This window comes from Epinephelus lanceolatus, chromosome 5, assembly GCF_041903045.1.
Source record: "Epinephelus lanceolatus isolate andai-2023 chromosome 5, ASM4190304v1, whole genome shotgun sequence".
Lineage (NCBI taxonomy): Eukaryota > Metazoa > Chordata > Actinopteri > Perciformes > Serranidae > Epinephelus > Epinephelus lanceolatus.
Genome location: NC_135738.1, coordinates 29497512 through 29511335, shown reverse-complemented (window position 1 = coordinate 29511335; position 13824 = coordinate 29497512). Strand labels below are relative to the sequence as shown.

Genomic DNA, 13824 nt, shown 5'->3' with positions numbered 1-13824 from the left:
TCATCAACTTGTGTGAGGAATATGACCGCAGTGATCAGCTTGAATGTTCCAACAAACCTGAGGCCTGTCTATCAGCAGCTTGAAATCTCTGCCCTTGCAGACTTAACGTGATGACAGTGAACATGTCACAGAGGGTGGACATTTGGATTCAGCCTAAATCTACTTGTTTGAGTGTTCAGTTCAGGTGTTGACAGTCTTTCTTCAGAATTACTGATTCCACCGTTCAAGGGTTTGGGGTTTGAAGATATACTATGAGAATCATAGTAATAGTGAGTCTTGTTACGTTCCAAACTGAGCCACCACAACAGGCTGAAAACTTTTGAAAAAAAGCTTTTTTTGTAGTCATTTTCTTATTAGGGACAATGTTTTAATTAGGAAATATATATATATATTCATTTCTTTTTTGGTTACGGTGGACAAACCTGAGTTACATTGTAAGGGCTCAGCTTTGGGAGCCACTAAAGGGACTTTTACATTTTGAAAGCTTATGAAAAAGGCTTGATTTTAAGAAAACAGAACTTTTGGGTATAATCTACTTTTGTATTGATCCACTATGATCTCCATATAATACTTTTCAGCATTTACAAGTCATACATTTCACCATATGGATAAAGAACTGAGGCCTTGTTCAAGGTTAAAGACTTTATTTGAAATCTAATGCAATCAAATAATGTCAGTTTAGATTTTCCAGTGTGAAAAGTGCAGAGGATAAAAAAAGGTGAACAAATTCTGAAGTGCAAAACAGTCCACCACAAACATGGATATACTGCAGTCAATGGCTGCAAGACACATAATAAAAACCCTGTCACATACATCATTTAGCTTTAATTTGCATTTTAAAAGCTCACATACGTGAGCAAAGAGCAAAAACATCACGTTTAACAGGATTTTCCATCATGTTAGGCATCATTTGGTCACAACATACATATATCAATTGGAAAGGACACATTTCATTAAGAGATGATTTGACATTTACAGCAATAATATACAAGTTTGTTTGAAGGCAAGGCCATTGGCCTTTGAGTAAAATAACAGTCTAACAGTGGAGGAGTTCATTTCTATTTATGTAGTGATAAGAACGTCACTTTTTGCCTAAAGTTGGTGACTAATGTGACACTAATAGTTAACAGGAGATGAAGCAAAGCAGGAGGGTGGAGTTACAGCTTATCAGTAATTGCACAGATTGCAATGACCGATTAAATTATATGTACTCCTGCTTCAGCTACTCTGACACATTCAACAGGTCACCAGTTTGGCTACTTGTCAGCAAAGCTTTGGGTAAAAGCAGGGAGTGTGTCCCATAGGGAGTTAAGATAGACCCCAGTAGGGTTGAGTGACAGAAAAAAATTCAGATCTGAGGTAGAAAAGACTCAGCAGCCCGTGCTGACTCCTCAGCTGTCGGCAGGCTAAAGACAGAGTTAATAAGGTCATACAGGCTGTTGTGTGAGATCTGTAGGCTGACGTTAGCGCTGTGAAGTGACGAAGCCCCCTCCATCTGGGCCATCTCGTGAAAGTGTCGACAGATCAGAGGGACCACCTATAGGGGCAGAGTGACATTTGAGACGTTGTTTAGCACTTAAAAACTTAAACTGAAGGGAGGTGATTTTAAATACTACATGTGTCTTTGAGGTGAAACTCAGGAAAAACAAAAGACTGTTACCTTGACTACAATGAGCTTCTTCTCCAAAGGTTTTCCATCAGGAAACCTCTCTCCGAAGCACATGTTGATGGTGTAGTTAGGAGAGCTGCCATTGTTCTCTCTAAACTGCTTCAGCTCTGAAACAAAAACATGGGACCTTTTATTACAAATTGAAAATGCAAAGCAGGCTTTACATAAAATATAACAATAGTGATGAGTAATAAGTAGTAATAAAAAAAAATCCACACCTACCATTCACATATTTCTCAAAGCTGAGGAGCTCCACCATGGTGTTCTGTGGCAGCTTGGCTGGGGCTGGGTGAGCCGCACTGGGGTCACTGGTGCTGGCAAACACATGGCACCTGTCCTGCCTCCAGGCGTAGATACCAGTCTCTTGTACCCTGAGGAACAGACCTCTCTGGATGCTGCTAAGGATGCGGTTGGTGTATTCAACCTAGTGTAAAGAAAGTTGTGATGAGAAAAACATAAGGGAAAATTCTAGCCTTAAATATTTCATAATATTTCCTCCTTCCTGTAATGAATTTCTGTTTCTTAATGAAAGCCAGTTCTAAGTGTTGAGTGTCAAAAGAGGTGCTTGCACAACACAAAATCTGAGCTCTGTGAAGGAGAAAACAACAAACTCTTTACAGCTCTCTTTCAAACTGAAAGTGTTTGATATTTTTACAGCCCGTGTGCATTTTTTAAAAAACTTGTTCCTCCACTTAATGCTCAAATTAACACGTCACATGGTGAACTTTCTTAAAATTAAAATTAGACTGGCATATACACTTAAAGGAGCAGTGTGTAGGATGCAGGGCTTGTTCGGGCATGAGGTTTATGTTGATGTTTTCTTTAGCTTAGAATGAGCCCTTCATATCTACATAGGTTTATGCCATGTCTCACTGCCATGTTTCTACAGTAGCCCAGAACAGACAAACCAAAATGGCCTGCAGAGTGCTTTTTGAGTTGTTGCATAATTACCTGAAGGCCTATGTAAGGTAGAGCTGGACGATTATGGCAAAAATAATAATCACAATTATTTTGATTGATATTTAAATCAGGATTAATAAACACAATTATAAGTTGGTTGTGTTGCCTTGGGGGGCAGACACGACGGCGCTACAAACTTTGCAAACAATTTCTTTTGCTTGACATCCGTCAACTTGAAGCCAAAATGTTTCCAGATGACTGAAGCCTACCTTTCTTCTCAACCAAAGGCTGCCTTTCTGCCATGTTCTCAATCGCTCGCTCCACATATTATTGATCCACACACGTCACATGCTTGCTGCTGCTGCTGCACGTAACACAGGTGCATTCACAGTGCTTTTCCAGCACAGGAACTTACATACACGCGACGCCGTGCTGCGCATTAATCATTTTTCTTCGATTATAATGTTTTTATGATCGTGAGAAGCCAAAATCGAAATCATGATTAAAATTCGATTAATTGTCCAGCCCTAATGTAAGGTATTCAGTTGGTTGCTATCTGATCAAGATGCCACTAAATCCTACAGCCTGCTCCTTTAAAGGTACCCTGTAAAGTTTTTGACCACTAGTAGTGCTAATGAGCACTGTTTTTATGAATGAGTCTCCCATTTTGTTGGGTCTTTGCTCCACAAGTGCTGGTAACACGGCACGAAAGGTAATAACGTGCCAGCAAATACAGTGAAATGGGAGGCTGCTAACAAAACTGTCAACTGCAGAAAATATACTCTAGCCAAAGAGAGTCAGATCGACTCTTAACAGGTGTTTTTCCAGTTGTGAATGGTGTGTTCGTCTTTAATTAAGTTGCACAAAATTTCAAGCTGATGTCATCATGTACCTGTTTCTGGTCCAGCAGACCGTCAGTGGAGGGGAAGCAGAGGCGATGGGCATTGAGCTCAGGGGCCTCCTGCTGATAGTGGAGCTGGAGAAGGGCAGTGGACAAAGTGGTCTTTAGCATTTCTTTCTTCCTGTAGTGGATGGAGATCTCCAGGTCATATATAGATGGCTGCACAGGTGAACCGATGACTGGTGGAGGATTTACTGTAAAAGAAAAAAAAAACATGATCAAATCAATTGGAAACATTTCTTCCTGGTGTGGCTTTTCATTTCAATAAACTCATTTGATTATATTTGGACTGCACATACCCTCACAGTAGGAAGGCTGATCTGGTAGAAGCTGTGGGTGGTTCTCAGCTGCTACATAGGGCAGGGCAGCTGGAATGTGCTGACCATAGCCCTCTGCCCACGGTTGCTTCTCTATTACAGACAATAAAAAGCAGATTAAAGTACATTTGACCCTTATTATGAAACACGTAAAATCACAAACAGGTGGAGAGGATGTTCGTCTATGACACATACAATATTTCCCCTTTGCTTAAGACACCGTACCTGCTTGCTGGTTGCCAAGATCCAAGGCCATGAAATTGTTGAGCAGATTGTGCTGTTTCGAGGAAAAAGGCATTTAGTAAGTACTGAAGGGCAGCAAACACAATCCTTTTGATATTAAACCAAAAAACAGAAGTGAAAGTGCACTCCAGGTAATACTGCACCTCATTTCCTGAGGGTAAGTACTCTATGGGAGAGCTGTAGATATCTGGGACCATGTCAGAATCTTCCTGGGAGTCTGGCAGTCTTTCTTGGTTGTCTGCAGATAAACAAAACAAATTCAACATTAACTGCATTCAAACTCAAAATGGTGGAAGTAGGAGGCTTGGATTGAGAGGGCTACTATCTTACATCCGGTGTTGATGATCTCGTAGATTTTGTGAGGGTCGTCAGAATTCTTGGAGTTATCTTTTATCATCTTGAAGCGCACAGAGAGATTGTTGAGAGCGCATCGGAAGTTGGTTTTCCACCTGGCCTTATCGGTGGGGAACTCATTGATTTTCCCGCTGGCCACCGCCCACGCCTGTGAACCATACAAAGATAAGTTACACTCCATTAACATGCACATGTAAACAAAAAGGAGCTGTCCTGCATTAAAAATTAAGACACCATACAAGAATCGGCCATCACTTTGAAACTGAATTCTGAATTTAGATTACTTGACAAACACAAATTATGATGTTGCATCATAAATGCATTAAAGGTTCAGTGTGTAAGATTTAGGAGCATACATTGGCCGAAATGTAATATAAGTATGTTTTCTAAAGTGTATTATCACCTGAAAATAAGTAACTACGTTTTTGTTACTTGCAGTAAGCTGTTTATAGCTACATAGGGAGGGGATCCTCATCTATGGAGATTGCCATGTTGTACCACCATGTTTCTACAGTAGCCCAGAATGGACAAATTAAACACTGGCTTAATAGGGCCATTCTTGTTAGAAGCCCCTCCTTGATTAGTGTTGGAAAAATGCTAATTTTTTGCTAATGCTAATGTGACCCTGCATTATTCTGTGTTTTTACTGGATTGAATCATCTGGTCTGTTTGTTTCTGGGGAGGAGACCTCTGCAAATAATTTGACTCCTGGTAAAAATCCCCTGAATGTCTGGATCTTTAGCTATTAGACGGAAAAGGTGAGCGCACATTAGCAGGTGCTAGGCTAGCGGCCTGTCTCCGATATGCCAAACTGCACTGGAGAAACACTGATTTGTAACATGAAACTGCTTTATTCAGTGTTTTTACCAGTTTTAATCACCTGGTACGTTTGTTTGGGAGAGCAGGAGACCTCTGTGGGATAATTTGGCTCCCGGTAAAAACCTCCTGAACCCCCTGTTGGGATTTGGGGGAATGTTGTTTGGGGGAAAAAGTCTTAAATTGTACAGTTACTGTTTTGTCCATTATTGCAAAGTAATAAAAAAGACCTTTGAAAGAAAACCTCCTGAACAACGAACACTGAAGGAATTCTAACCAGGAGGAGTTTGAGCTGGTTACACTTTGCAATCTTCACCACTAGATGCCACTAAACCCCCCTAAATCTCACACACTTTCCCTTTAATTGCATTTGGGAAAACACCTAGAATTTGCAAGTATTTCACACTAAGTGCTTAAATAGTACAAAAATTTCAAAATATTACATTGCCCAATTTGCTTATGGTTTTTCCCTTGTAACAGAGTATTTTTAACTACTTACACTGTGGTTTTGTTACTGTGTCTCTACTTAGAATCAAGGGAAGTGGAAGTGCACCACTATTGTTGGCATGCTATAATTGCCTCTGTCAGCACCTGCCATACAACAGCACTCTGCCAGTTTTTGAAGGAATCCTTAATAACCTGTCAGTCTGTCAGTCATCTGACTCAGAAACCGGCTACGAGGAGTGCTACTGGCACAACACTGACCCAAAAATACAAACAGCATCACTATAAATGTGTCAGATGGATGTCAACAAAGCCATCAACATTTTATCTAATCATGCTGTTGTACCAGATAACACCAGTATCGCCATGACAAGATCAACAGAGTTTGGACCTACCCGGAATATCTTGCTGTCCTCATCACTGCAGTCCCTTCTGGAGTTGTGCTTCCAGGGGACTCTGAACTTGTTTCGGCCCACATAGCACAGGCCCGTGTACTGGCGTGTCTCCACCTGCTCTATGAGCCAGCTGGCGAACTGGGGCTTTGGAGGGCTGAGAGGAAACATGATAGATCAGTGTTCTTCTTGAGTCAAACGTGTCACAAGAGCAGAGAGAGGAACTAGACACAAGAGCCTTAACCACACACACACACACACACACACACACACGAGACACAGCATTGTGGTGAAAGCAGTCAGCATACATTGTTAAGTATTTTTCTGTTCTTATACACACAGTCATAAAGAAAGCCTGTAACCCAACATGGTTTGTCCAATTAATATTCAGCAACATGCACACTTTACTAAACTTATTCAGCAAAATAAACAGCATGTTTTCCATTCTACTCCATAACACACACAGTCATGTCACAGCAAAAAGAACAGGATGATAATATCCTAAATAAGTAAGGAGGGAAAGACATGAGGATGTTTGTCTTCCTTACCTTTGCATATTTCTCAGTAGAAATGTTGCTCTCTGCAGAGATGTTGTTGTTCTGGATCCTCGGAGCACCTTGGCTGAATTAATAGGAGCAAACCCAGCGACAACATATGAGGTCTGGCTGACTCCTCCCCAGTGGGAGGACGCAGCTGTTTTGGCATTTCCGAGGCACGAACGGGTGAGTTTGATTCAGGGACAGGCATTACGTCACTCCCTCACACAGAACAGGGCACAGACGATCCAGCCGCTCACGGTTGAGAAATTGAAGACACCCTCCTCTGACCGGATGCAGGAAAGGGGTTGGATAGAAAAGTGGAATTTATCTATCGGACTCGGGAGAAAGTGAAAGTAATTATGCTGAGCGCGTCTCATGTAATTTTCCTTGCGTCATTGCGTCATCCGCATTTCATCATCCACCTACCGAAATCATAGTCTATTTTCTCGTAGGTGTTGTCGCCCACATACGCTTGGAGACATAGACATTTAATACACCATTAAAAACATGTGTTTGAGTGTAATGCAGAGGGACACTGTAGACTACCTGCTGATAATGTTACACTCCCCCATGTTGTGATTGATAGGCTATATTAAATCCTCAAATAACTTCATTGCATTGTGATCCATCTAAATCAAACCTTGTTTTTCCAGAGGGTGATGACAAGCCTACTGTATGTCCTATAGTTTAAAAACGGTTCACCCACGCTTGGGCTACGTGGGCCTTCAGTGCTGCCAAGTACTTATTTATAAATGAATTAAAAATCCCATGGTATATTTAGACATGCAGGTGTGAGGCCAAATTATGATGTCATTACTGTCACAGATTATAAAATGTTGTGGTGCATCCATAAGAATAAGAAGGCTTTATTATGTCACCCAATATAGATTGGAACAAGCAGAAAGAGAACTTGTGATGTGATCACTTCATGTACATAATGTGGTACTGTAAAAAAGAGTGACAGTATTTCTTGAATTGTGTTCAGTTCAGTTTAGGACTAGATGTTACACTCCCTGACGTACATACTCAGACTATGAGCGGGAGTAATAGTGCTGTCTGGGGGTCCGAGTGGGAGCCAAAGGTTTAGATGGATAGAAAAGTAAGAAGGAGGGCAGAGCTAATGAGAGACATCTGTGTGTAATGAGCTCTCCTCTACACCCTACCTCCCCCTACTCCCTCATTTTGATGAGGGAAGAGAGGAGAGAAGAGAGAAGAAACTAACAGGAGAAAATCTTACCTAACTTTATTAATCAAGGTGGAGGTTGATTGTTGTTGCACATACTTGCGATTGTGGGTTAGAGTTTGGGGGGGATGGGGGTTTAGGGGGGGTAAAAGCTTAATTAGGATCATCAGGTGGGTACCCTCCTTCACTGGTGTTTCGATGACACTTCCAGAGGGCTCACTGGTAACACCTGGCGTCCCAGGTGGGCACCCCCTCTGCTTTCAGTCTCTCGAACCCTGATGTGTGAGTGGTGTTTTGGGGCCCAAGTGGCACCTTTACTCTTAATCCATAGCCACTGGGCTGCCTGTTAGGCTGTGCTTGAGATGGCTTTGATGACCTGACATTCGGCTTGGCCTCAAATTCCAATTTCTTTAAGCAGTCTGGCAGTTGACCTCCCTACAAAGCCTCTGCAGCCCACTTCAACTGGGCAAACCTTTGCTTTCCAGCCGTGTTGCTCAGCATCAGCTGCCAGCTTGGCGTACTTAAGGCTCTTGCGCTCGCAGGCCTCATCCACAGCATCCTCCCAGGGCGCAGTGGGCTCAATGATGTAGATGAGGCACAGTGAGGAGGACCAAAGCACAAGGTCTGGTCTGAAGTTGGTAGAAGCGATCTCAGATAGGGAGCGTAGCCACTGATTCAGATCTGCCAGTAACCTCCAGTCTTGTGCCCCTCCCAGTTAGCTGGTGTCTGATTTTACTGTACAGGCCTGGGATTGCTCTGCACCTTCGTGGACAAACCCTCTTGAAATTGCTGGATGGATTGATGGAGGAAGTTGGGCACTGATTGTGCCTCCGGGGCACAATCAGGTCAATAGTTAAAGGTCCAGTGTTGAGGATTTAAGGTGATATGTTGGCAAAAACTGAACACAATATTTACAACTATGTTTTCATTTTTGTATAATTACTTGAAACAAGAATTGTTGTGTTTTTCTTAACTTAGAATGAGCCAGTTATATCTACATACGGAGCGGGCCTTCTTCCACGGAGGCCGCAATGTTGTTCCACAGTAGCCCGTAAAGGACAAACAAACACTGGCTCTGAATAGGGGCATTTGCATTTCCAGGATTTTGCCATAGACTGTATAAAATGATGGACATAGCTACTGTGACGTCACCCATTGGTCTATGGAGTGCAGTTTTGAAGCCTCTAAGTTCAGCATATCGGTCGTCGCCATCTTGGTTTTGGGAGCCAGAACTGATCATATGTAGGCGAGATGTGCAGCTGTGGAGGAGCGAGTGGTAGATCTGACTCAGAGACTGTAGGGACACCTTGCACTGTCACTCAAGCAGCGCTGCTCTTAAATATGCATAACATCAAAATTCACCCCTGTACAGTTGCTGTGAATATTGAAATTAGCAATAGAGACTGAAACCTTTTTTGTACCAGGCTGTAAACATATTTCTGCTGTAAAGTTGAACATTTTAACATGGGGGTCTATGGGGATTGGATCACTTCTTGAGCCAGTCTCAAGTAGACATTCAAGGAACTAGGTGGTTTTTCATCAGCTACCGTAGTTCTCCTACACACTTGGCATACGGGAGAAGTTTTTTTGTTGGTTGCAATCTGCAAACTCACCTCTACACTGTCCTACACACTAGACCTTTAAAATACTTCAAAAAGGTGGTTTATATTACAAAGGTTCTAGGTAATTGAGGACTGAGGCTGTCTGAGGGGCAGAGGCCAAAAAAAGTAGAAGGGTACCAGCTGCATGCAGTGGGGCACCAATGCATGGCAAGTTTTCTAACATATGGGGCTTATATGACATTGGACCATGTTTTCTCCATTTTAAGGCCACACTAAAGGCACTTAATTATGATTTCTCTAGTGGAGGGGCACCCATTTGTGCACTGTATCTCAACGACATCTGTTTCCCATCACAATGTTTCACCATCACAATGTTTGCCAGGTCACCTTGTTCTAGGACCTCCCCAGAGTGGGACCATTCAGGGTTGCTCAATTTTAGTAAACATGCTTCGCAAGTAACTTGACCTGAAGGGTCAAGTGTGTCTAGGCCTTTTCGCCACCACACCTTTCATTTCATTTCATTTATTTATTTATACAGGAAAGGAATCAAAAGTAACATTCATAAGGGCACTTTATCATGTTTATACTTTTGCTGCATGATTTTCTCTGTGTGGTTCCAGGATACATTACAACATGCCACTGCATTTTCATATATTAATGATAAGATCAAAGGCTGAACATTTTCTTAGTAGTTTCACTTCAGATGACAACTTGTGACTGTTAGTACGGAGGCAGAGGCATTTAGCCCCCACCTGCTCTGACCTGTACTTTTAAGAGGTATTGCTTGCAAAAATAGTGTCCCATGAAACCAACCATGTTCCAGCGAAGTTAGACAAAAGAATCCACCAGTGAATGCACCATCATTTATAACAAATGTGCAGTGTTGAAGTGTAATGTGGGACTTTCAGAGTCAGAATCCTGCAGGTGCGTGGTTGTATCATGTGTTTGAATGAGACAGAATATTAATAGAGAATGGGAGTGCAGTGGGGACTCCCTTGTTTCCATGACATACGTTTTCATCTATATTTTCAGAAAAACTCTATTCAGCTTGCACCAAATGAGGCCTTGCTTCCTTTTTTCTGCCATGAGTGTTTCCTAGCTTCACTGCACAGGAAAGCATAACTGTGACATATTTATTTTCTTCGCCCTCTTTGGGGAACACTAAATGTCAGGTACTCTCTGTGTGCATGTATAAAGGTCACTAAGCCCACTTCTCTTTACTTGCTTCTGGGGTAAAATTGCATTTTATTGTCCGACCATGTCCTGACCGCAGACTGTTCACGAAGAACTGAGACACAGGAAGGCTTATGCATAAGTCTGCCACTGACTGTTGAAGAAATATGGCTCATGCAGCTACAGCTCAGTATACATGTGTCAGGAATAAGGAAGCGATACATGCTCTAATGGAGCGCTTCCCTTTTCATGATGACTGGAAACACTTCTCAGCCCTCGTAGAAAGCGCCTGTAGAAAGCACAGGCCACTCAGGAGGGATGTAACCTGGTCACTGACAGACCACATGCAGGGCGCACATCCTATTTCACGCTTTTTTCCACAATGTAAAGGCAATATCATTAGTGTTGACTTGTCTGCAAATGGAAATATAGAATATTTTTAGGCAGAACATAGAGCAGATTATACATACGTGCAGTGGTGGAATGTCCATTTAAAACAGTGTATCTCCAGATGTGTTAATGTTGAATGTTTGTGGTAGACTGAAGAATGAAGTATTCCTTTATGGGTTCAGAAAATTCTACTACTTCTCGAGCTTAAATAAACTTTTTAAAACCCCTTTTGGATCAGCTGGAAAATGCATTGTCACAAAGCCAAAAATAGGGCCTTTTCTCTGACACTATGAAAAACATACTTTTTAGAGATATGTGGTTTTCAAGGGGGAACCACATGACAAACATATGATGATCTTACAGAATACAATGCATTGCTGTAGCTGAAACTACTCACTGATATATAAAGGAGTTAAAATTAGTAAAACCTTAAACATCTACAGCAGTAAAATGCATCATACGCATTAATACAGCAGTAATATTAATCCAAAAACATCATATATAATAGTTAAACACTGACAGGGACATTGTCCTGCACAATGAATACTTTAACCATAGATACTTTAAGTACATTTTGCTGATAATACACTGCTTAAAAACAAAAAGGGAACACTTAAATCATACATCAGATCTTGATCTTCAGGTCATGAACAAAATGACGTAACAATGGTCAATGGAAACCAAAATCATCAAGCCACTGAGGGCTGGATTCAAAATCACAGGCTGATCCAACTTGTGTGAATTTTATCACAGCAACTCATAATGTGAGTCAGTAGTGTGTATGACCCCCGCAGGCCTGTATGCATTCCTGACAACCCTGGGCATGCTCCTAATGAGTCGGTGGATGGTGTCCTGGGGGGTCTCCTCCCAGACCTGGATCAGGGCATCAGTGAGGTCCTGGACAGTCTGTGGTGGTACTTGGTGGCGTCAGATGCACCAATACCTAATGTCCCATAGGTGCTGGATTGTCAGGTCAGGGGAGCAAGGGGGCCAGTCAATGGCATCAACGTCTTCATCATCCAGGAACTGCCTACAAACTCTGACCGCATGAGGCCGGGCATCGTCCTGCACCAGGAGGAACCCAGGGCCCACTGCACCAGCATAAGGTCTGACAATCGCTCTAAGGATTTCATCCTGGTACCTAACAGCAGTCAGGGTACCGTTGGCTATGACATGGAGGTCTGTGCGACCCTCCAAGGATATGTCTCCCCAGACCATCAATGACCCACTGCCATATGGGTCATGTCAAGCTGCACAGTGCTGGGCTGTGAGCACAGGTCCCACTAGAGGACGTCGAGGCCCCATGCCACCCTCATGGAGTCTGTTTCTGACAGTTTGGTCAGAAACATGCACACCAGTAGCCTGCTGGAGGTCATTTCTCAGGACTGATCTCCTGGCATCTCATCCATGCTCCTGAGACTGTGCTGGGAGACACAGCAAACCTTTTTGCAACCACACGTATAGATGTGCCATCCTGGAGGAGCTGGACTACCTGTGCAACCTGATTGGGCTGCTGGTACTGCCTCATGCTACCAGTAGTGACAAGGACACTAGCAGAACACAAAAGTAGAGAAGAATCAGTCAGGAAGGATAAGGAGAGAGCAACTGTCTGTGGCCACCACATGTAAAACCATTCCCTTTTTGGTGTTGTCTTGCTTTTGCCTCTCCATTGCACCTGTTGTCACTTTCATTTGCACCAAAGCAGCTGAAACTGATTCACAATCACTTGCACTTCCTGAATGGACAGATTAATATCCCTGACGTTTAACTGACTTGGTATTATACTGTGACCATTAAGTGGTCCCTTAATTTTTTTGAGCAGTGTATTTACATAGTTTTACTTCAATAAGGTTTTGAATGCAGGACTTTAACTCGTAATAGGGTAATTTCATAGTGTGGTATTGGTACTTTCACTTTGGAGGATCTGAATACTTGTTTCACTGCTGTCCACATATAACACAAGGAAGTCAACTGTTTTGTTTTGAGCACATTTTCTAGTCTCCTGGCATGATGCCACAGTAGATGCCACATGTATGAATACCAGTCTTTGGAGGAGGAACTTGTATTAAGCCAGCACAATTACGGTTAAACTTTGATATTTCTGAAAGGGGCATTTTTTACAGGGAATTCTAGCTAAATTCTAGACTCCCCTTCCTCTTTCATCTCTCTCTCTCTCTCTCTGTAGAACTCACACTCAGGCAGATGTACATACTTAACCACCCTTATGTATCTCTCAAGTATGTGTTAGATGTGAAGCACTGCTGACTTCAGGTATTGTTTTTTTTTCAACTTCAGAAATGGTGGTTGTTTCGACACAGGAGTTTCAGTGTGTTTCCAGAAACCTGCTAGGGTTCCCATAAATGGCTACGCCCTTACCTATGAATAACACTTTGGCAGACTTCAGATGAAATTGGTGTGTGTGTGTGTGTGTGTGTGTGTGTGTGTGTGTGTGTGTGTGGAGGTGAAACTCAGAGAAAAACAATAGTTGTTAATCCAAGATGTGATGCGTGAGTCATTCGAATTTGATCTTGTATCAGCTTCTATTGTTATACACAGTTCTGTAGCGTGTGTGCATTGATTCAAAAAATATGTTTGAGACTATTATTTATCTACATACTTCATACCCCGCCATTGGTTTTAAAGACTGTCCGTGACTCATTGTTGACTAACCGGAACACTTTTCTGGTGAACCATTCCTGAGTGTTTCCTGATGAAGTGTTGTGATTTATTGTTCTGCTTAAGGTCCCATAGGCTTCATTCCGGGGAGTTTAGCTTCAAAATGTCTGCAATGAATTTCACAGTGTCTGATATCCTTAATCAGCAACATATCAGGAAGTGAATCTTTCTCTTAGTTTTTGTCTGCAGGCTGTGATAAATACATCTTAAAATGATACAGTCACAACATGTTTTACAGTAAGTCACTTTGTAAGCAGTCATGTGG

The 13824-nt window shown here is 42.2% G+C and overlaps 1 protein-coding gene across 2 annotated transcripts; it reads right to left on the bottom strand.

The window, feature by feature from the left end:
- Nucleotides 1-624: 624 nt before the first annotated feature.
- irf7 (interferon regulatory factor 7) lies at nt 625-6741 on the bottom strand. Of its 2 annotated transcripts, XM_033634502.2 has the most exons (10): nt 6585-6741; nt 6040-6193; nt 4361-4532; nt 4174-4268; nt 4013-4064; nt 3770-3880; nt 3462-3664; nt 1892-2093; nt 1661-1776; nt 625-1537 (listed from the first exon to the last, which is right to left on the bottom strand). In XM_033634502.2, the coding sequence occupies exons 1-10, from the start codon at nt 6590-6592 to the stop codon at nt 1349-1351; spliced, it is 1302 nt and encodes a 433-aa protein (XP_033490393.1). In that variant the 5' UTR covers nt 6593-6741; the 3' UTR covers nt 625-1348. The 2 variants fall into 2 exon arrangements, with proteins under 2 accessions (XP_033490393.1, XP_078024144.1); XM_078168018.1 differs by lacking the exon at nt 6585-6741 and having other exon boundaries at nt 6040-6222.
- Nucleotides 6742-13824: the final 7083 nt, after the last annotated feature.